The 24,339-nt window shown below is 49.5% G+C and overlaps 1 protein-coding gene across 3 annotated transcripts in view; it reads right to left on the bottom strand.

Annotated features, from left to right (window-relative positions):
* Positions 1-14,760: 14,760 nt before the first annotated feature.
* LOC133137592 (CYFIP-related Rac1 interactor B-like) overlaps positions 14,761-24,339 on the bottom strand; it is a 57,726-nt gene continuing 48,147 nt past the window's right edge. For all 3 annotated transcript variants that reach the window (XM_061255935.1, XM_061255937.1, XM_061255936.1), the window contains 7 exons: positions 24,078-24,214; positions 21,105-21,182; positions 18,513-18,629; positions 17,683-17,762; positions 17,016-17,142; positions 16,605-16,675; positions 14,761-15,912 (listed from right to left, as the gene is read on the bottom strand). In XM_061255935.1, coding sequence (XP_061111919.1) covers positions 15,849-15,912; positions 16,605-16,675; positions 17,016-17,142; positions 17,683-17,762; positions 18,513-18,629; positions 21,105-21,182; positions 24,078-24,214 — 674 coding nt within the window. In that variant the 3' untranslated portion in view covers positions 14,761-15,848. The remainder of the gene's footprint in view (positions 15,913-16,604; positions 16,676-17,015; positions 17,143-17,682; positions 17,763-18,512; positions 18,630-21,104; positions 21,183-24,077; positions 24,215-24,339) is intronic.

Below are 24,339 nucleotides of genomic sequence, written 5' to 3'. Positions count from 1 at the left end.
TAATATGACATCATGGCCCTGCTCTGAGAAGGCTCTGTGTTCGCTGGCACCCTTTTTCACTGCTGGCTGTTAGCGGGGCTGAATGCTTGTGTTGATGATGCAGCTGTAATTTTCGGCGGCGGCATTGGCGGTGTTTTCTGGCATCCCGAACCTCTGGCATCGCTCTCTCTCTCTCTCTCTCTCTCTCTCTCTCTCTCTCAAAGAACAGGACGTACTTTCTGGCAGCGTGTTTAAAAGGTTGTCAGGGAACACCACGCCCGCGTTCGCCGTGCGAGCCGTCGGTGGCCTGCCCGGCCCCGTAGGTGGCTGTCGGAGGCAAAAAATCCCAACCGACATTTCTTTCCCCTCCCGCCTGTAAATCGTCAGCGTTCCGGAGGAGGGGGGGTGGGTGGGGGGCTGCTGCGGTCGAGATGCGAGCTTCGCCACCCACAGGAAACGCCTGGGTCGCCCTGATTGGAGCAACCCAACGGGCGCAGATATTCTCCCCCCCCCCCCCCGACGAGGGGTGCCGCCACCGTGAGGCGATTAGATTAAAAACAGAAAAGCAGGGGGCGATATCGGGGCCCGGAATGCGCCCCGGCAGTTCTCTGGAATGACCGGCGGTCGCTGAACCCTATCAGACTGCGTCTGAGGCGTGCTGGGATCTCTGAGGCATGCTGGGAGCTCTGAGGCACGCTGGGATCGATCGCGCGGCGGAGGGGCTTTCACGCTAAATCATAGCGCCACGGCGGCTCGCCAGCGGCCGGGCGAGGTTGGCGGAGGTCGGACGGCGGCGTGTCCCACCGCTGCTGACCCCCCGGGAAGCAGGCGGGCCTGACGTCAAGAACCCAGTAACCCGCAGGCCCCTCACATCCCACCCTATAGGCTAGAAGGCCACTTCTCATCTCAATTTGCAGGAGAAAGAAAAATATAACGCCGGGTGATCGTTGCCTGCATTCATTTTTCTGAAAAGAAACATGCTCTCTCACCCAGAACATTCAGCACATGCTGTACTGTACGTGAAAAAACGGTCATTTTCTGAAAAGTGAGGTACCCAAGCGATTTGAACTCGACGAAGCAAATCCAGACCATGAAGATCACACATTTTCTAAATCCTGGCTGTCTGTTACAATGGTACCAGAATTCACCTGAAGATTTCATTGAACTTCTGCAGGGAAACCACTGAATGTTCTACATTCTAGATATGACTTGTGTACAATTCAGCAGTGGTTATACACAACTAAGACTAAGCATCACATCAACATATCAAATAATATCCTGTACACAGAACACCCAAAGTAGAATGGTATTAAAACCTCTTTCATGAACATACAGCTCGGACCACTTTCAGAAACCCATTATTTTTCGCGCAAGGCTTGATCCGAAATTGCCTGTGTACACCTTTGATCTAGGATTACTCAACATTCAAAGCCATGAAATATACTGTACTAGTGCCAAGCTTAAATGGAAAGAGTGGGTGCTCTTCAAAAGTAACAACGGAGCACAGGAGGAAATGAAAGAACTGACAGCGTGTCAGTTTCATCCTGCAGGATACGGGGAATGTTGCATCTCAAATGAAGGGTCGGAGGTGGTAAGTGAAAGCCTCTAAAATGAACAGGTAAGGGCCAGTTAGTGAAAGCCTCTAAAATGAACGGGTAAGGGCCAGTAAGTGAAAGCCTCTAAAATGAATTGGTAAGGGCCGGTAAGTGAGTGCCTCTAAAATGAATGGGTAAGGGCCGGTAAGTGAAAGCCTCTAAAATGAATGGGTAAGGGCCGGTAAGTGAAAGCCTTAAATTGAATGGATAAGGGCCGGTAAGTGAAAGCCTCTAAAATGAATGGGTAAGGGCTGGTAAGTGAAAGCCTCGAAAATGAATTGGTAAGGGCCGGTAAGTGAAAGCCTCTAAAATGAATGGGTAAGGGCTGGTAAGTGAAAGCCTCGAAAATGAATTGGTAAGGGCTGGTAAGTGAAAGCCTCTAAAATGAACGGGTAAGGGCCAGTAAGTGAAAGCCTCTAAAATGAATTGGTAAGGGCCGGTAAGTGAGTGCCTCTAAAATGAATGGGTAAGGGCCGGTAAGTGAAAGCCTCTAAAATGAATGGGTAAGGGCCGGTAAGTGAAAGCCTTAAATTGAATGGATAAGGGCCGGTAAGTGAAAGCCTCTAAAATGAATGGGTAAGGGCTGGTAAGTGAAAGCCTCGAAAATGAATTGGTAAGGGCCGGTAAGTGAAAGCCTCTAAAATGAATGGGTAAGGGCTGGTAAGTGAAAGCCTCGAAAATGAATTGGTAAGGGCTGGTAAGTGAAAGCCTCTAAAATGAATGGGTAAGGGCCGGTAAGTGAAAGCCTCTAAAATGAATGGGTAAGGGCCGGTAAGTGAAAGCCTCTAAAATGAATGGGTAAGGGCTGGTAAGTGAAAGCCTCTAAAATGAATGGGTAAGGGCTGGTAAGTGAAAGCCTCTAAAATGAATGGGTAAGGGCCGGTAAGTGAGTGCCTCTAAAATGAATGGGCAAGGGCCGGTAAGTGAGTGCCTCTAAAATGAATGGGTAAGGGCCGGTAAGTGAAAGCCTCTAAAATGAATGGGTAAGGGCCGGTAAGTGAAAGCTTCTAAAATGAACGGGAAAGCCCCCAGATGACATTCTCTACACTATCACAACTGTATTAGTCTCACCATAGACTGTCCAACGGCAGACACAGAAACCTCCATTAAAGAGAATTTGAACGGCTTTCAAAGAGCAAGTCCAGGTCTTGCTTACGGACTGAGGGAAACGGCACGTTTCATCCAGTATGTCTTGATGAGGTTTTTTAAAAACAGGATCTGTGCTGTTCCGGAGTCCTCTCAGTTCACATTTTGGAGAGGAGGTGGTGGTGGGGGTGGGGGGGGTCCTCACATAGTTCTGAGAAATTCACACTTGGGGATGTGAAGAAGGGGGCTGTGTGGTTTACAGATGGGGGGGGGGGGGGGGGGGGGTTGTTCAGAAATACACAGAAATACACAGCGTTTATGAGAAACGTGCAACAAGAATAGACTTGAATAAAGGTTTCAAAATATGTCCTTGTGCAAGCGTAACATTGGCAAGGAAGTATTCAAGGCGGCATTAATATTCGCCAGTGCTGAAATGCTAATGAGGATTTTAGTGTTCCAGGTTATGCACAAACACCGCTTTCCACCTACGCATTACTCACGAACACTGAAACACTGCAAGGGCCCTAAACCAAAACCAAAAGCGTCAGCATGTGGGGTGGATATGGGAGTGTACAGGACAATAATCGCACGCCATTGCAAGAGGGTGCAGGCAGGCAGGCACATTGAGCTTCTCAGACTGAACTATTATATATATAATTCTCAAACTGGGCTGTGTGTATGCTGGATTTAATTCCACCCACAGTTGTTCACCCACCTGATTATTTAACTAGTTAATTTGCTGAATTCGAGCTGCAGGTTTGCAAACAATGCATATAAAGTCAGATTTGTTGTGAGTCGTTCACCACGACTGAGCCCACAGCGATGACTGGAACTACATGTCCTTTCTCCTTCAGCGAGTCTCAATCAACTCTGACCCTCTTCAGTCGTGATTTTTTGGGGGAAAGGGGGCGAGCCGCAGGACATTCCTGTCCCCAAAGACCGGAGAAAGAGCCGGAAAGTCCGTGTCGGTTCGTCCGAAAGCGGAGAGGTCTCCCGGGCCGTTTTAGGCGAGCGGTCGTATCACTGCGCCGCCCTCATGCACTCCGGCATCCCTTTCTCTCTCTCTCTCCGACGGCACGCCACACACCGGCCACGCTCACTCTGCTATTGACCTACGCTCCAGTTAATAATTCCGCACGTCAGTCCTTTTTTTTAATATACTGTACGCCCCTGGGGTTAAACGCTGGTGGGTCCCAGGCCATGCGTTGCTGGTGTCGCGGTGCTTCAGGGAGAGGCGATCACTGACAGCCGCTGCGTGCGTAGAGCGACTCCCCGCGGGCGTGGGCGTGTGCAAGTGAGAGCGCTGCACGAAGCGTGCGGCGTGGCGGTACGCCGGGGAACATGGGAAACGCGGAGGTCACCGGGGCTCAGGGGGGGGGGTCTTGACAAGCGCGATTACAGCGAGCATACGACCTTCTCGCCGCCGCCCGGTGACTTCAGGGATACGGCGCCTCCACTGCCGCAAGGCGAGAGAAGTTCGCGGAAAACTGTGCGGATACCGGGCTACCAACCGCGTTTCTCAGACATGTATGAACAGTCGCCACCCTGCCTCATAGGACACGGTCGCAGGCCTGAGTCATTCCAGCAATAACACTGATGGTTGAGGTTGATTTTTCTATCAGACTCAATCAAAGGGACACTACCTCAGCTCACAGTCGATGTTTAGTCAGCCATTACATGTAAATTGCCCACACCGTCTAACTTTCCCTGAGAAAGGGGCTTTTAAAATATTGCCCATGACCCATATTTGGGCGAATTTTCCCAAGCAGTCTATTTTCAAACACGCAAAGGACGTGCCGACGTCTTCCCCAGACGAGATCCTCACTGAAAAGGTTAATATTCACTACAAATTATTTTCACAGGGCCTTTTTTTTTTTGCCCATTAACAGGAGCCCCCCCTCTGTGAGACGGCAGCGCACAGTGTGATAGTACCTGGGGGAGATTCACGCGTGCCCTGCCATCGCCACCTTCCGCTGGTCACACTTCTGTTTCTGTTTCGCAGGCTTGCCGTATCGAGACAGCCCACCCCCAACGTCTCTGGACCTCCGCCAAGCTCCTCCGAGAAGAGAGGAAGTCCCTCCTCGTGCCACGTTTTGTTTCATTACTACAAACTTTTATTTAACCTCTGAGACACAGCCGGCAGCCTCGCACATTTACAACATACCGCATAACGCTGTACAGTGCCTACGATGCAACGTATCTCACAATGATGCATGAGCATCAAATTCAAGTACATTTCTCTCTAAAGAAAAGCAAGATATCTCAGTCACTGTATTTCTCTTTAGCACATTTAAAAATCACGTGACATGTTTCTCATTTTAGCTCCTTCTCCAGAACACACTCCTTCTGCTGTTGCACACAAGAGAAGAGACCCTCAACCCAAATGCTGGAAGGGATTTGGAGACGGCCGTGACAATTACTGCACTTCAAGGTTAACGGGGACAATTAACATTACGGGCACATTAACTCAGAGTAAACCGTGTTAGCAGAACATGTGCAGCATTGATTGAATTAAACTGTTTATGTAAATGCAAATCCCGGCGAACGACATTGAGTTGCCATGACACTGCCTCGTTTCGACCTCAGCTGCCAGATCAGCAATTTTTCCACACTGGTTTTTTTGTCGTGAGATTCTCAACCAGCTATCTCTGCGTGAGAAACAAACCGCTCTCATCGGGGAAGTATCTATTACCACTTCTGGCAACATGAAGGGGCGTGGATTTACCATCCACAACTCTCTCGCTGGCCTCCACGCTCAAGGTCATTCTGGCCAGTAATGGAGTCCCTTGTCCGCGGGTCAGCTCCGAAGCCTGTTCCCCAGCCATTCCCTGTCATCCCGTTCGCTTAATCCCACCCGGATTTGGGCCGCATTCCAACTGGATTAAGGTTCTCCCGTTTCATCGGACCACGCGTTCGGATCCATTAAAGCAAACCCCCCCCCCCCAGTACGGAAAGAAACAACCATTAATTACGCCGGCTTGAAAACACACGCACTAACATTATCTTAATTCTTTTTACTCCCCACTGGAAGTAGACATATAGCTCCAGTTGAGTTTAAAAGGCGTGGGGTAGGATTGGAGAAATGACAGGAGCCCAGTTTAATGACAGGGTTAGTGTTTGCAACAGCTGTTTCACGCACCTTTGCCCAGTCACACGCCACAAACTACCGAAGAAAGATAATGTAATACTTTAACGAGCCCATTAAACAAGGGGCGTGTTGGGGGTGGAAGAGTAGCCTAGCCCGCAGGTGGCCAAGGTGATAATGGGACCGCAGCTATCCCTTCTGTAGGCCCTTGGCAAAATCTTTTTTTGGGGGCTCCTACAAAACTTCTTATGCAGATACCCTCTGTGAAAGGCAGGTGAGAAGGTGGGGCCCTCGGCCCCTGTTCTGCCCAGTGGGCTCTGCGTGTTACACACACACACACACACATACACACACACACACACACACACACACGGGGTAGTTTTAGAGGAGTTGAAGAACAGCAAAAATCAGACAGACTGTCACTTCTCAAAACCAAGTCCTGTTGAGAAGAGGAAAAATGTTCTCAACCAAAATGGACCAGTTCTATTCTCAGAAACCCATCCATAACCATGAGCCTGTATAAAACACAGTCCAGGTAATGACTGATATTGTAAGTTTAAGAAACGGGTTTTCCTTTGGAACACCCGGTCATTATACAAACAATATTCCATTGGTAATGTCATGTTTAAAGATGCTCAACAGGCTTGGCTGCCTATAATCACAGCTAACGGGGCTACAAGAAGAGGCCGTGGCAGCATTGAGAGTGAGGAGTGATTATTCCCGGGACCTGTTTGGCAGCAGCCTTAAGTGACCAGGACAGCCAAACGCCCTCACGTTTCACAGGCAAGGGTGTCTAAGGTTATGTCAACTTGGAAGACGATCAGCAAAGGGGAACAGCGGATACAACAGGACGGTTAAATCTGCTCATTCGTTTTAAGTGCGAGGCAAACGGGCAAGCGAGCTTAGTCGACAGCAAATTCCAACAAGTAATTTGAGAGCAGTCAGTCTAATGAAAGGCAGTAGTCACTCAACACCATACACGTTTTTTTCCCCATTTATTTACTCCACATACATTTCAATGGGTTAAAAGCATTGTACATTTTGTTCTATGCTGCGTGTGGCAAACTGTCGGTTGACAGTTCCTGAGAATTCAGTCGGTAGAGAGGGTGCAAATCCACATATCTGACAGAACTGCTGTCTGTTATGGGTGGGCTCAAATCCAGATCTTTGAACCCAAAAGCCACAAGCATTGCCAGTTGAAGTTACAGAGAAAGGAAGTGTGAACACTTTTTTTCCCAAGGACAACGCATTGTTTTGAACAGAGACGCTCACATATTACATTACACAAGCGAAAACGTGGCTTTTCTCTAACGGTTCTGTCGATCGTAATTCAACCATTAATACAAATGCAAAGGGAGAGCACACAGATGCGGATGAACAAAATACTTCGATATATAATATTTCAAGTGTGTTCACACTTGATTACTCGGTAAACCGAAGTAAATCATTAATGTACCTGCACCACAAAATAAAAGCCATCTTTTAAAAGTAATCATGGACGGAAGAAGCAATTACATTTTTATCAAGAGATCATGTATTTTGAATGTATTTAGACAATGTCGAAATGTTGACGAATGACTGTTCGCCGCAGATTTGCCCGATACAATGGTTACTGTATGCAAGGTCCGAATAGAAATCGTGAACCACGATTGAACCACGATTGAACAGAGGTTCTTTGGACCTTTAAGGATGTGACTGGGCTGCTGGACGGCTCTTCCGGTGCAGGCACCGGGCAGTGGTACGGGGATGAGCCTGAGGACCCCAGCTCTGGGGTGTCCCAGTGCTGCCGGCGGCCAGTCTCTCCAGAGGGCGATGCACAGGGCATCAGAGGGTGCAGTTAAGCACAGCTCTGTGCGCGTATTTTGAGTATACGAGTACACGGCTTGCGCAGGCTACTCAGCAGTAGGCGAGTGCGTTGTTCCAAGTCTACAAATGCAGTGCCCATTGGGGATTTGAACCGCTAACCCTGCGGTTCCTCACCGCTCCACCCTCGCTTCGCGGCGTAGTTCGAGTCTCAGGCCTTCTAGTTCAGGAGAGTCTATGAAGACCAAGTACACGAATGAGGTGTCCATCTGACATTTCAAAGAGGAAGTTGTTTTTCTTGGTATCACCCCCCCCCCCCCCCCCTACCCCGCAAACACACAGACACACAGGCGTACACACACAAACACACACACACACACACACACGCACACACACACACACACACACATTCATTCAATGTGCTTCTGCTGCCACCTGCAGATCTCAAAAGCAGACCAGCACAACAACCAATTGCTCGAACACTGCAGTGACAGAAGCGTGTAGTGAACATGCATGTAAGCAGTATTGACCACCTGCCATAGCAGCCAGCTAACCTGGCTGCTGGTTGATAGAAGAGCCATGTGGGCACATTGTACTGGGCTCTTGTGTGACTGTTAGATAGTCAGATAGTGAGTGGCCCTTTGAACTGCATTTTCTCTCCATATCTGTAGCACTCTGCGTGTCCATGGAAACACACTTCACCTACACCTATGGTATGTATTCTATGAATTGTATAATATGTATGACTATGGGAGATCCTTAATTCACCTGTGTTGGGAATGAAAGAAATTCTTAAAACAAGCAATTTCTTGTGGTCCTTGTGCAGGCACACACACACACACACACACACATCCATACACACAGTGCTAAGAGAAAGCTCTAAGGTGTACCAACACACACAATGCAAGCCAACGGACCAGTAATCTGAAATTAGGGATGCATTAAATGAACTGACGGCTGTCATGAATAATGAATGCGGGCTTGTTCACAGGGGCTTGTGATCATCAGCTATGCAGAGATGGCACAAGACAGGTCCTCACTCCAGAAGTGCGCTGGGTGAAGGCTCCAGTAACAGTCACACAGGAGTGCCTTTCAACGTCCTTTTACGGGGCCGTCCAGGGGACCCTAAAACAGCACGGGTACAGGACACTGCCCAAGAGGGGGAGCAGAGATCACTCGGGCTAACTGCCCAAGGCTTCCCAAGCATAGGTGATTAATGGGGCCATGCTAAAAATAAATAAATAAATAAAGGCTCCAGATCAAAAAAAGACCGGAACAATTTAGCATGTCCAGCAAGGGGTGCCCTGGATCAAACGGGACAGGGTATTTGGGAGGGGAGGGGAGGGCACACATTATTTGCAGGTTCCCCCGTCGGGGCGTGTGGACAGCTGAAGGGAGAATCCAGGAGATTGGGACGTCTTCGGTCCCGTCGACCTGCCAGGAGGGGACCGGGAGGGAAAGTCGCGTCGGGTGAAGGCTTAATGGAGCGGGGAGGCTTTCACAGTCCCGTACAACCGCAAGGGCTTCACTTTCACTCAGGCACTCCTCCCTCCACAGCCCTGGGGCTGATCAGGCTTGGGTGGCTTTCGCTCACACAGATCTGTTTATTCCGCCTGAAAGCCGTGTCAGCTCAGGACACCCCCTTCGCCAGCGACTTTCCCTGTCCTCGGTCAGGCAGAAAAAAGAAATAAGAAAAAATAGAAAGTCTATTAATAATTTCATCAGCGTAAAGTCTGAAAGGGGAAACGAATCCGACACCCTGAGCCAAGGCTGGTTTCGCCAAATATACTTTTAACGACTTAAACTGACAATTCTGTCAAAAACAATTCAGGCTAAGCGGGTAACGTACTGGCGCGCATGTCACAGGAAAGATGACTAAACCAAGGCAGTTCGCAGGGAAGGAAGCGGCTTCCTGGATCGTCAGCAGTTATTGTGCTATTATGCCGTTTTAAATGAGGCGTCTCGGGTAAGACGTAGAAAAATGGGAAACAGTAAGAGGAAGCAGCCGTGGTACATCCGCCCGGATCCAGGAAACGGCCACCGCAGCTCAAACTCAATGAAATTCCTTTACCATACAGTACAGCAGGAACGACTGCCATCAGGGTCAACTTGACAATTCGCAGTGCAGTTGTTTTTAGGGAGAGCTACTGTAACATCCTTAGAAAAACAACGGATATAATGGTAGCGACGTTCAGGGGTGGGGAGGTTAGCTGGAAGCAGCGGCTAAGCAACAGCGGCCCCTGTAGGGAGAATGAACTTGGTCACCGAGACCAGGCGTTGTAGAACGCATCCGGTCCAACTGGTCATCCCATAGGCCGGTTGACAGGCCAAAACCCCCAAATGCTTACAGACCCAGGGGAGGAGGCCGACAGGGTGGGGGGGGCTCCAGCGTCACGTCTGCCCCAACACGCCCACCGTCCAGTGCTTGGACGACTCTCGGTGCGGTTCCAAGAACCGCCAGACAAGAAGCTTCCAGAACCAATAAAAAAAGCTTCCGCTTTCATTTCCTGCTGGGTCTCCCAGGTGCCAGCAGAGGGTGAATCACTGTCTATCAAAACAGATGAGAAATGGATCAAAATGACATGCTCTGTGTGAACAGAAGTTGAAAAGGGAAGCAACATGGGCGAAACTCGATTGCCTGTAGCGTTTCTCATGAGGGCGAGGGCTTCAGTCCGACAGGAAGACAACATTTTATCTCGTACCAGTGACACCCACTGGTTGGTCAGGGTTCCTGCAAGGCCACCTGTCCTTTGCAAGGGCCTGGTTTTACTGAGACATGCTAGCACAAGCAAAGACAATAACATGACCAATGATTGGATGTGGTGTTTGTTTTGCACAGATCATTGGTTGTGACGTTAGCTTTCCTTGTGCATATACTGTTTACAAACGCTAATGGTCTAAGTAAATCATGTCTCAAGTGTCTTCCCCTGACTCACACATACACTTTACGTGCTTGCTTTGGAGGGCTCATGCTTGTCTGCGGTCTACCAAATAGATAGCGGGGGATTGCAGCAATGGGAAAAGCCTTAAAAAAAAAAAAAGAAAAAAAAAAGATAAACAACTTAATGCAAAACCTAGTGCTTTATTTTCACTGAAAGGGAGCCCGCTCGTGTTTATTGGTCAGTGTTAGACCGCACACAGCAGGAGGGCCAGCCCTTCCGGAGCGGCGCTGCCCTTCAGAGAGGCCGGCTGTGCGTTCAGCACTTAGCGGCCCTCAGACTCCATTAAGGAGCCGGGCTCTTCAGGTCCCCTGCTCTCTGGAGGCTTTCGCCCCGGAGGGCGGCCACTTCACCGGTCAGGCCCGGTTAATCAGCCGGGAGAGGCCCGCGCTCACCCGCCTCACACGGGGACGTTAGAGAGCAGTCCGGGGGGGCTTAACGCCGCTCTTCCTGGAAGTCCGCTCGACGGGAAGCGGGAGATTCAGCGGGAACCAGACCGTCGGAGGCGACGTGCGTGCCATGGTTGGAATGTCAGACGGAGAGCTTTCACCGTCGTATGTCACCGTTAATAAAAATCCACACGGTCAGCAGGTCAGTCGAGGCCAGCGGTCAGCGCCTGTGACCTCTCTATGAGCGGAGACTTAACCAGAAAGGCTAGCCCTGGGCTGCCCAACCCTGTTCCTGGAGGTCTACAGTCCTGCAGGCTTTCACTCCAGCCCTAACAGAGCACACCTCATTCAACATCTGGAGATCATGTTGAGCTGCTAATTAGTGGAATCGGGTGAGCCAAATAAAGGGTGGAAATGGGTTTAAATTAAAACCTATAGGACAGTAGATCAGGGTTTGGCGGCCCTGGCCTGGCCTATAGCCAGTTTGCGGTTACTCGCGTTGGCTTGCCTGTAGTTCACTCTGTGCCTCAGGAGAAGGTGAAGTGCTTGTGCTTCAGCTGCAGTGCCTCACTGTATGTGGGAGCAGGTGGCCAAAAAAAGGCAAAACAGCTCAGTAGTCACTCGCTGAAGGAAACCAGTGAGTTTGTGCGAGCTTCTGTACCTCGTGACCTTGGCGATTCGTTTTGGTTTGAGCAGCAGCAAGGACACAGACGGGCATAAATTACGTTGTTTGGTCTGCTGTGGCCGGGGCTCCAGACGTTGCTCCAAACTGCGGGTTGCACACCATGTCATCTTCAGCCAGTGGCCTTTGGCAGGACATCCAGTCTGCGGGAGGCCATAGTTTCAACTTGGACCCGGGGCGAGCTGGACCAACACCAGCCGGGCGGAAACGTTTCCATGCCCAGGGAAGGGCCGTGAGGAGGAACGAGCCACTCCCACACCACGAGAAGAACTGGGCCAAAAATGGCAACAGTGGGTAAAAGGTCAGGTGACCACTCATGCTGATCATCCGATTGGTTAAAAATAGACGGGGGGGGAAAGGCCCCAGGAGCGCATAGTATAGTGACTGTCCCTGACGAGTCTGTGTCACCCACAGAGGCCGTTTCCCCTGGGGAAAGGGGTCATGGACAGAGTCCCAGCGGCCGGCTGAGAGGCAGGAAGAGCAGAGAAAACACATGAGCGCATCGGCTGGAGACACGGACGCAGGGACGCGGAAAAGCGCCGTCCGCTACGCCCCCCCCCCCTCCCCGTAAGCCGTCCCTTCCTGTGCTCAGCCGGGAGGAAGCGCCGCTCCATTCTTTTCCCCTCCGCCTGTTTTCTCTCCCGTAATCCGCAAGCGGGGAGGAATCAGCTGACCGCCGGGAGCCAATGAGAGCGCGGGCCCGGCGGCACTCCGCGCGGAGGAGCTCCGGGGGCCGCGGCGGGACGTTAGGAATGCCCGACACCTTTCTCCCAGCTGCGGCCGTTACTCAGCAGCATTCCCAGAGCCGGCAGGACGGGAGGGAGGGAGGGGGGGGGGGAGGGGCGCAGGATGCTTTGAAGATGAAGTAATAGCAGGATGTGGGAAGTAGAAATGGGGGGAGGGGGAGGAAAGTGAAACGCGATCGCTACGTCCCGCGAAAAACGCCACAAGCGCGCGGAAGTGGGCCGAGCCGCTCGCCTTTTAAATATGGGCACGGTGTTCCGGAAGGTACCGGTCAGAGAGAGAGAGACGAGACGGGCCAGGCACGGGAACTTAAAACACCCCCCCACCCCCCTCCAGCAGACTCAGGGTGTGGTCTATCCCAATAAACCTCACAGCTACACAAGAAGTGGCATAAACGAGTAGGGTCTGTGGAATACTTTTGTCTTCTTTCGAAAGGAAATATAATACACTTTCACCATTTGCCTATGCGCCCCATTGAGGGTGACTATCAGCACGCACGGTGAGGCTCTCAAAGGCTTTTGTTGCAGAAATAAAGGTGCGCCCCTCTGTGACACTGTCACTGGGGTGAAGGACCACGCAAAGAACTCAAGGATCAAGGATTTCAAACATTAACCCGATGCTTTTGTCATGATTTGCTCACTTTCGCTTTCCCTAAAGATACTGAATTTAATGCTGAACAGATTCACTGAACGTGTACATTCTCTTACGTAGCTGGGAATCTTCCCCAGATGGAAAATATTTTAAGCCTGTGTCATACATCATGAGTGTACATATGTACGTCTGCGTCAAATCCATTTCAAGCAATGGGTTTTCAGAAATGTAACAAAAATGACTAGGGACATTAGAGAGCCTAGAGATCCATGCAGAGCTGAACGTTCAAACGGAGACAACAGAGAAAGAGTGACCTCTTCTGGCATATCTCTCTCGCCCTACCTATCTCTCTCTCGCTCTCTCTCTCCCTCCCTCCCTCCCTCCCTCCCTCCCCTGTATGATATACCACAGGGGGCCCTTCAGCAATGACTCAAAACAAACACAGTGAAAGTGGCCAAGTTCAGATTATTGGATATGAAGAGGAGTGAGTGTGTGTGTGTGTGTGCGTGTGTGTGTGCGTGTGTGTCTGCTTGCGTGTTTGAGAGAGTGTGGCTGCGTGCAGACGGTACACACATGCGTCATCTACCAAAGCCACATCAGTACCAAACACTCATGAGTTCATCACTTTCTCAGACACAGTCATCCAACTCCAGCCCAAAGATCCTGCAATCTCCTGTAAGAGTTTTTCCTCATTTGGGAGTTGGGGAGTACTTTTTGGACGCAATCATGTTCATAATGTTGTGGAATATTGGCACAAAAACATGCTATTTAATTCATATTTTTGAAAATTGAAAAATGTTTTGTTTTTTTTTTGTTCCAGAAAATTCCTTTCAATTTCCTGTAATAATCATTACATCAGCATTGGAACATTCAGCCAAGGACAGTCGAATTACACATTTCTGACCTCACACCTTAAATGACAGCTGTATCCTTACGTGGCCACATACAGCATGCGCTCAAATAGAGCATCGTAGTACATTGCCCATAGTAACACATACCAACAGGGTAACTGTGCATTTGCGGTAAACATGCGCGTGTGTCAGACGCACACCTACGGCATTATTTAAGGATTACGCTTCTGTGGATCTTGGATCCCCAGTGCGGCGTAGTCACTGGGAACCGATGGAGCCTGCTTTCATCAGCCTGGAAAATCCATGACATCCCCCCCCCAGCTCCTGAATTGTGAAATCGATGCATAGACGGGAATCAGACGTCCAGGAGGGAGAGAGACAGAGAGAGAGAGAGAGAGAGAGAGAGAGAGGGGGGGGGAGAGGGAGAGAGAGAGAGAGAGAGAGAGAGAGAGGGAGAGGGAGAGGGAGAGAGGAGATAGAGAGAGAGAGAGAGAGAGGGGGAGAGGGAGAGAGAGAGAGAGAGAGAGAGAGAGAGAGAGAGAGAGAGAGAGAGAGAGAGAGAGAGTGAAGAACCAAATCACACCCCCGCCTGAACAGCTGTCTGTCTGCGGCACTGACCCAGCACTGGGGTGGGCGCAGCCAAACACCATTCCTGTAAATTTGTGCGTGTTCATATTTTAACTCTCCTGAGTCTTCACTCAATAGGCCAAACAAGTTAATCAGGCTAGGTTTAAGTAATTTTCTAGGCTATTGAACCCAATTAAATGCTGAAGCTGAGATTCATAATCAGCAAAGATATAAAAAAAAGAAAGGGATCCATACATAAACATTAAGGTAAATGGCGTAAACAACGGAGGTATTAAGTTATTTCGAGTTTGCAGCCTGGGGGGGGGGTGGAGATCGATATCATCGGTGTGAGAGATCCCAGCCTCACACACACACAGTATAGAAATAAACAGAAAATATAAAAAGGAAGGATAGTCAACAGAAAATGAAGACAGACCTGAGAGGCCAAGTTTAGATAAAAAGCTTTATTTTCTCTCGGTCGACAGCCATCCACTGCGCATACATACACAGTAACAGCTATCCACTGTGCATACGTACACAGTCACAGCTATCCACTGTGCATACATACATAGTAACAGCTATCCACTGTGCATACATACACAGTCACAGCTATCCACTGTGCATACATACACAGTAACAGCTATCCACTGTGCATACATACACAGTCACAGCTATCCACTGTGCATACGTACACAGTTACAGCTATCCACTGTGCATACATACACAGTCACAGCCATCCACTGCGCATACGTACACAGTAACAGCTATCCACTGTGCATACATACACAGTCACAGCTATCCACTGCGCATACGTACACAGTTACAGCCATCCACTGCGCATACGTACACAGTTACAGCCATCCACTGCGCATACGTACACAGTAACAGCTATCCACTGTGCATACATACACAGTCACAGCTATCCACTGCGCATACGTAGTTACAGCAAAACCACTGCACATACAAGCGCAGTCACCTCCCCTTCTCATCTATGCTCATCACAGTTCAAAATTAGTTTTCAAATGAAAATAAAAAACGACAGCTCGTACAAAAAAAAACATACAAATCAAAGCTTATAAAAAGTTTTTTTTTTTTTTCTCTCAAAACATCTCCATCACCGTACCTTTTTATACCTTTTTGTATAAAAAAAAAAACATAATTTAAAAATCTTTATGCACTTCACACACAATCAAGCAGAGAAAAAGTGAGATGAAATGAGATTATCAGAGCTAACAAAAGATATTGTTATTATATATTTATATTTCTAAATATTCAAGTCTAGCATTACTCCCACTCTGACATGCGGTTTGTAGCTGCCACATTGAGACATGGCCTTTTAGAAAGCACAAAGCTGAGCATTCAGCTTTTCCTTTTCAACACAGTTTTGGCACAGAAAACACTGCGCTTAATGTTACAGGAAGAACATTTTGTTAAAAAAAAAGAGGGAAAGAGCAACCACTTTATGGATTTTCTGAAAATTACTTTTTAAAACAGTCTGTACATCATGGTAATTTAAGTACATCTCTCGGGGTGGATACTATTGCAACATGGTCTTAATTTGCTTGGAGGTAGTCTCATCGTTCAGATGTTTTGTTGTGTACCTGTGTGTCGAGGGGGAGGGGGAGATTATGTATTTAGAGAGACACATTAGGACTTCAAAGGACTGAAAAATCTATTGAGAATATTCTAATTGGTACATTAATGATATGATTGCGAATTGTATGATTATTTTTTTCTTTGTCCAAACCCCAATAAACACAGTATTCACAGTACGCCAAGTGGCCTCAATACGGGCTTTTAACGACAAACTAAGGGAAGGTTTTGCGATATAACGAACACTCAGTGAGCAGTTTATTACATAACGTAGACCTGTACACCGGCTTGTTACGGCAAATATTTTATCAGCCAATCATGTGGCAGCAACTAAATGCATAAAAACATGCAGACGTGGTCAAGAGGTTCAGCTGTTTTTCAGACCAAATGTCAGAATGGGGAAGAAATGTGATCCAAGTGATTTGAATGATTTTTGGTGCCAGAAAGGGTGGTTTGAGTATCTAAGAAACTGCTGATCTCCTGGGATTTTCACACACAACAATCTGTAGAGTTTGCAGAGAATGGTGGAAAAAACAGTGCTCACTGAGTGTATGGGGTAGTGAAACAAATCTTTCAGGGGGCCCTTTTCAAGGGCGGGGAGTCGATTTAACTAAACTTAATGCAATTCTGTCTGATTTAAAACAAATATAACAGTCAGGTCAATCAATCAGGTGTATGACTTGAAATTTAGCCAACAGACCTGAGAGCGTTCAGAAGACCTTCTACGCTGTTGGGCGGCTGGTCTCGGAGAACCTTGATGCATCCTTTCATCTGTCCAACAAGAAAATATTTTTTAAATAAATAAAACTCTTCAGTCTGTAAGGGGGTTCATCGGGGGGGTGAGAGAGTGGCTGGGAGGGGAGAGCAAAAGCAGGAATTGACACCTCTGGAGGGGTGCAAAACTAAGTCCAGAGATATTTCAACATAAACAAACTAGGATAGCCCCAACATTTACCTGGATATACATAGCCTGGCTATGTCCCAGTCAGCTTGAGAACTGTCAGTTTTCAGCCGTATTTTGCCGAGTTTTCACCTGAATGCTTAGATGGCGTTTCGCCAACTTTCCGCTACCGTTTCAGCACAGAAATGTCGACCAGGGGGGAGGACTCACGTCAATTTTGGAGGACTTGACGAAGGCCCCAGCCGGGCTGACGTAGTCGTACAGGATGATGACGCCCACCATGACACGCAGGCAGAAGGAGGCCGTCTCCTCACTGGCGAATCGGCTGCGATACTCCCTGGACAGAGAAAACCACAGAAGAAGAGCTCTCAGTCCTGACATTCACACACACAAAACGTCTATAATCAGTGGTTCCCAAACCTGTTCCTGGAGGTCTACCATTCTGCAGGTTTTCACCCCAACCCTGACAAAGCGCAGCTCATTCAACAGCTAGAGATCTTATTGTGCTGTGTATTAGTAGAATAGGGTGTGTCAAGGGTTGGGAACCACTGGTATAATAATAGCACCATTGCTAATGTAAACAACGTGGGAAAATCAACAGTTTGTTTCATGAAGAACCAGAACAAATTCACAGTTTGTAGAAGAGTTTGCTGGTTGGTGAAATTGATGGATTTAAACATGGTTTACTGCTAAAAAAAAAAAAAATTGGCCAAGGTAATGTATAAATATAGGATTCACATTCCTTAAACTGCTATAAATTGTATTTTGAAATCACTTCAAAAGATTGGGATTTACCTCCATTCACAATGCTTTCACATCTCACACAGTAGATAAAGATAATAAAAACAGATAGTGGATGATAATGTCACAAACTTACGGTGTTTCCAACATGACTTTACACACACTTGCCATTGTGCTTAAGCAGTCTGTTGTGTTGTCTAGGGGTAAGTCCTTGCCCTGTTTAGGCCAAAAAAGAAACAATCTTCACATAGTCATTTCAACAAGCCAGCTATCTTTCTGCTGCCATTTAGAAATGGAGAATTGTATCACAGAGAAAGAGGTTTTCAGAAGAGCAGTCTCATTGCCCAATGAAAAAAGAACATCATAATGGATTTATCCTGAGGGAAAGCCTCATAGAAACGGACCAGTAATGGGAAATACTTCATAGCAACAAGAAAGGTGGGTCAAACGACAACAAAAACTGAAATACAGATACGTGTGAGTAAAAAGGGCGGCATGGATGGTGCAGTGGGTAGCACTGCCGCCTCACAGCAAGGAGATCCTTGGTTCGAATCCCCGTCGGCCGGGGCCTCTCTGTGTGGAGTTTGCATGTTCTCCCCGTGTCTGCGTGGGTTTCCTCCGGGTACTCCGGTTTCCTCCCACAGTCCAAAGACATGCAGGTCAGGCTGATTGGAGAGTCTAAATTGCCCGTGGGTATGAGTGTGTGAGTGAATGGTGTGTGTGCCCTGCGATGGACTGGCGACCTGCCCAGGGTGTATTCCTGCCTTTCGCCCAATGCATGCTGGGATAGGCTCCAGCCCCCTTGCGACCCTGTTCAGGATAAGCGGGTTAAGATAATGGATGGGTGGATGGATGTGTGCATAAAACACAGTAGTGGTGCTCATCTTGGTCAGATCCCTAATTTTCTTATGAAATGAAAGATTGGCGAACAGCAGTGTCAATCACACAACCGTCCAATGGGCTTACCTCTGACACAAACTTTAATGTGGCATCGCTCAATGTCTTCAACATGGGCGTGGCCTCAGCATAGAACAGAGACATCCGATTGGCCAGTTCATTGTTGACTTCATTTTCTCCCGCTGCCTGAAAGCAAATGATTGTGATTTTCACAATAAATCACACAATTTCATTCTGCAAAGGCATTCAATTGCTGATTCAATACATGATCAAAAAATAAATACGTGAAAAATGTACTGCACATTTGAATAAGTCTACTGCACTTTAAAATGGTCAAACCACTGATTAAATCATTGAATTCCTGAGGACAAAATGTAAATCCAATCTCGTTGAACAGTGTAGTTTACAGCTCGTGCTTAAAAGAATGGGGGAAAATGGTGGAATGCAAAGGTATGGCGTGTTCACAGCATTGTGGTTTTAATACTCTGTGAAGAATGCAAAAAAATTTTTAAAAAAATAAAAAGGCACTTCACCATCCATCCATCACTCTGAACCACTCGTAACATGTCATTTACCGGAATTACCCAAGAGCCGGCGGGAACTTTACATGGAGGGAGATCACTTCTGCGGTAATGGAAGAGGAGGCTCTCGCTCCGAGCCCGTCTGACGAATGGGACACCCGGGTTAGTGGGATAAAACGGCTGGACTAACTGGGACAAAGGCTCGCATCGAAATGGGCCTGCTCCCCCGGGGGGCCGGAGAGAGAATAGAATAGAGAGGAGGAGAGGAGGGGAGGAGGAGGGGAGGGGGGAGGAGGGAGGAGGGGAGGGGGGAACCACTTGTCATCCGCTAAAAACCTGCTGAAAAATTCAATACTTTTCTGGCTCCTTTCTTTGACTGTGCTTTCAGTTTTGGTAAGGAACTGTGAAGGACATGAATGTCAGGTTAGCTGTGCTCCTGCCGCTGCCCTTGACCAAGGCACTGGACTCAGGGCTGGAGTTGGTCCCTGTGCACAGCGCTGTGGCCGCCCACTGCTCCTAAGCAACTAGGATGGGTCAAATGCAGAGGATGAATCATCCCACAGGGTTTTATTTGACCCCACGTTAGCCAGTGTGGTCTCAGGGGCACTGCTGGTGGTGTCGGTGGTGACATTCCCTCTAGACTGAACTCAGTCAGTACTGTTCCAGTCAATCCATCCATCCATTATCTAACCCGCGTATTCCCGGTCAGGGTCACGGGGGTAGTATTTTAGCACACAGCTGAAATGTTCTACTTTACACATTACAGTCCACACTCATACATTCACGCAGAACCTAAGGCAGGTTTACGTGTACTTCAGAGATGAGAATTGCTCATTCTGAAAGAAAATGGAGACATGGAGGACACGACTGAACATAATTCTGGTCTAGCGCTCATCACTTTGACACGGACTCTCGAGTCGTCGACTCCGAGCACGACCGTCGGATTTAGGTCACAGACACACTCCGAGGATATCGCCGGAGCCTGATTGGTCAGCTGTATTCTCACACATGAAGGACTCGGGACCTGGATTCAATTATCATCTGCCCTCGACTGCGGTTCCCGTCAGAAGCGGGGCGTGCTGAGAGGTGCACGTGGGGGGAAAAACAGTATTAATGGGAAGTCGAAGTTGAGTTGAGGACGAATGTCACTGGGTTCAGCGCTCGGTGTGAGACGAGGTGAAGGGGCCTCGGCCGGAGGGGAGGGGGGTTGCCAGCCCTCCTCGGCCACGCGGTCTGCGGGGGAAACGGCGCACACGCGTGACCTGCCGTCACCCAGCTCTACGAGGCCACACGTATCGCTCCAGTCGAGCGCGCCCTGCTACGCACCAACGGTCGCCGACGGCGACGAGCCACAGGCTTCGCTCTCACTTCCTGGTGCGCCGACCGCAAGGGCCGTCCCCGCGGGGCCCTGGGGCCGGGGGGCCTCTGTGGCATTAAAGCGCAGCGGTCCCGCCTCGTGGATCAAGTAAGGTCACCCGCTAACCCGCTAACCCGCCGTCCGCGTCTCGCAGCCGAACGAGCGCGACGTCTGAACTACGATCTCCTCACGCGTCGTCGGCCGCGTGTCCTCATCCGCGGTCATCACGACCGGCGAGGCATTTTCAAAGCCTGCTATTTATTTCTGCAACGACCAGGGAGCATTTTATTTTTCCCCCAGCATGCATTTCACCGTAGCAGAATCACAGCAGGGGGCGTAAACGCGCGAGCGCGTCCGTGTGTGTTCTGCGTGGCGTTTCGGCGAGCGAGGCCCAGATTGAGTGTGACAGGTTGAGGGGACGGAGTAATAGCATTCTGCCCGTGCGGGTTTAATTGGAGAGGCAAGGTCAGCCAGTCTGTCGGGTCCCCCGTAGAGGTGTGTTCCCTAATCGCAGACGGCCGGGTAATGAGATTCTGTCCCCCTCGTGCCCCGCTGCCTCCCCCACCCCCCCGACCCCCCGAGTCCCCGTCACCTGCTAGCGAGAGTCCGGGAAGATGAAAGAGCAACCTACTCCCCTGTACCATCAGCCCCGCAGACCGAGCTGCCAGGACAGGCCCTGCTCGTCTCTCCGCTGAGTGAGGGGCTGTCGGTTTTTGGGGAAAGCGGGCCCCACCGTTTTAGCCATGTGACCGTGCCCGCGGGGGTAAAAGAGGGGGGGCTCACCGGAACGTTCTTGATCCTCATGCGGCTCAGCGTTCGGCGGTAGTAGCTGAAGTCGTTCTGGATGGCGGGATTCGTCATCTGCAAGGAGGAGAGCGGGGAGATTTCGGTTAGTTCGCCTGAAGCCAACCCAAAAACCACACTAGGAAAACAGGCCTTATCCAGACCGGGGGTGCCCAACCGTGCCCCTGACGATCTACCGTCCTGTAGGCTTTCAGCGTTTCAATGGACAATGCACATCACCTTCATTAGCTAGAGCCGGGCTGCCCAGCCCTGTTCCTGGAGATCTACCGTCCCGCAGGTTTTCATGTCAACCCTAACCAAGCTCATTCAGACAGCCAGAGATCTCGTTAAGCAGGCGATTAGTAGAATCAGGTGTGTGGCAAATTTGGGTCGGTGTGAAGACCTACAGTGGAGGACGGTAGGTAGAACAGGGGTGGGAACCGCTGGTGCACAGACATGAAAGGCACCACAGGAGCTGAGACACAGTCTGTCTAACAGGAAGTGGGCTCACAGGCACATTTCTGCTGGGTTCAGCTCGTGTTTGTTTTTCTGCTGTAAATTCCATAAAAGCAGCCTTCCATTCACCTACACTCGACGTCCATTAAGACTTGTGAAAACCGTGCCGTTTATGACAGGCATCTCAGCGGCGGTCAAACCGGGTTGGCTAGCAGCGGGGTGGGGGGGGGGGAGGGGGGTTATTTTGAGGAGCGGGGGCCGGGGCGGAACAGCATGGAGGGAGGAGAGTGGGGTGAAGCAGTTTTTTGGGCGAGTGATATCATGGCAGGAAAGCAGTGCTGTCAGGACAGTGGATAAAGGAGCCCGGCTTTTTGGAGGGTGCAGCACGGGGGCTGAAAGATCCACAGATCCCCGCATTTCAAAGGGGTTTGTTAATGAGAACCTTTCCTCCTGGGACATGCCTCTCCTTTGAAGCCCTTCCTCCCCACCCCTGCCCCCATCCCAGAAATGACTCCACTGCCTGTCCTCCACATATCACAAGCTCTCTTTCTATATCACCATCTCTCACTTCCTAGATCACCATCTCAGTCTGTCCTCTCTCTCTCTCTCTCTCTCTCACCACCTCTCTCTATATATCACCATCTCAGTCTCTCTCTCTCTAGATTACCATCTCAGTCTGTCCTCTCTCTCTCTCTCTCTCTCTCTCTCTCTCTCTCTCTCTCACCACCTCTCTCTATATATCACCATCTCAGTCTCTCTCTCTAGATCACCATCTCAGTCTCTTCTCTCTCTCTTTCTCTCTCTCTTTCTAGATCACCATCTCAGTCTCTCGCTCCCACCACCTCTTTCTCTCTCTATCACCGTCTCTCTCTCTCTAGATCACCATCTCAGTCTCTTCTCTCTCTCTCTCTCTCTCACCATCTCTCTCTATATATCACTATCTCAGTCTCTTCTCTCTCTCTCTCACAGACACCCTCTCTCTCCCTCTCCCCCCTGGAGAGGAGAGTTCGGAGGAGAGAACAGTAAAAAGAACAGCAGAAGCGATGACATGCTAAGAGCCGTAATGGAGTGCGACAGTGCTGGAGACGCATGCGATGCATCGTGGCCTCTCCCCTGCTGATGCTGCAGTTCCGAGCTCTGCTAGAGTCTCAGCTGCGGCCTGCAGCAGAGCAGCTGCACTGTAACTCCACCCTCAGGTGAGAAACCTGTACAAGGAAGCTGTGAGTAACCTGTACGTCAGTGTATGTGTAGGTAGGTTTGCACAGGTTTGACTGAATGCATTAAGACTCTCTTTCAAGGGATACAGCTCTGAAAAGATACGGCTGTGTACACATAGAATGCACACACACACACACACACACACATACACATACAAATTAGGTCAGGCTACCTGGCCGTCACTGAGGGATTAACAGGAACTGGAAGGCCAGCTTGTGCCCCCTACTTCCACACATTAATCATTGGAGTAGGAGAGGCGGACATTTTGACTGGGGTGACCCAGCACCTCAGCTAGAGGGGACAGGGGGGCAAGGTGGGGAGACAGGGTCTAGGATAACCCAGAGCCCCGGGGAGTACAGGAGGTGGGGGAGTTTTTGGGCATGAGGTTGGCAGTGCTGAGGTTCTTACCTCCTGCTAAGAATTCCAGTTTAAACCAACCAAAGCTGGTCAGGTTGTGTAAGCTGTGTTTTTGACAAACTGTTCACCAGCCTATATAATCAGCTAGCCCACCAATTTACCAGCAGCTTACTCTACTGGCTTAACCAGCTTTGAGCAGCCACAGACCAGCTATGACCAGCAAGAAGTGTTGGAAATACAGCTTAAGCAGTATTAAACCATCTCAGAATCACATTTGGTCTTAGCAGGAATTTTTAACTCGTCTTGTGTATTGAAACCTGTGAAATACTCAGAGTGCAAACCCCACATTCTGGTCCTCTTGATAGGCACAATTGCGCCAGGCAAGATCAATCGAGCACAGAAAATGATTTAAATCCAAAACAATTACGTATTTGACCCAGGTCTGCGACTTACACGATGAGCCACACACTCAGTCCATTAGGGGAGGAGCCAGCCCACCTTCAGCTCGTCAAAGAGCACTCACCTTCAGCTCTTCAAAGAGCACTCACCTTCAGCTCTTCAAAGAGCACTCACCTTCAGCTCTTGAAAGAGCACTCACCTTCAGCTAGTCAAAGAGCACTCACCTTCAGCTCAAAGTGCACTCACCTTCAGCTAGTCAAAGATCACTCACCTTCAGCCCGTCAAAGAGCACTCACCTTCAGCTGGTCAAAGGACACTCACATTCAGCTCGTCAAAGGACACTCACCTTCTGCTCGTCAAAGAGCACTCACCTTCAGCTCGTCAAAGAGCACTCACCTTCAGCTCGTCAAAGAGCACTCACCTTCAGCTCGTCAAAGAGCACTCACCTTCAGCTCTTCAAAGAGCACTCACCTTCAGCTCTTCAAAGAGCACTCACCTTCAGCTCGTCGAAGGACACTCACATTCAGCTCAAAGAGCACTCACCTTCAGCTCGTCGAAGCGCAGGGTGAAGTGCAGGATCTCGGCGAACTGCTTGGCGAGAGCCTGCTCGCGCTCCAGGTGCTGCGTGGGGGTGTGGCGTGCGCTGGTGAGCACGCTCAGAAGGTCCCGCATCGCCGCCTCTGTGAGGGACAGAGAGAACGGAAAACCTCAGCGCAAACCCCCGCTCCGATAACATAGCAAAGCCATGGTGGGCTACCTCAATCAAAACTTCATCCCCCATAGCATGGCAAACCCATGAGGGCTA

The sequence above is a fragment of the Conger conger genome, chromosome 9 (assembly GCF_963514075.1).
Source record: "Conger conger chromosome 9, fConCon1.1, whole genome shotgun sequence".
Classification (NCBI taxonomy): Eukaryota; Metazoa; Chordata; class Actinopteri; order Anguilliformes; family Congridae; genus Conger; species Conger conger.
The sequence above is the reverse complement of the archived record's forward strand: the minus strand, read 5'-3'. Positions and strand labels throughout refer to the sequence as shown.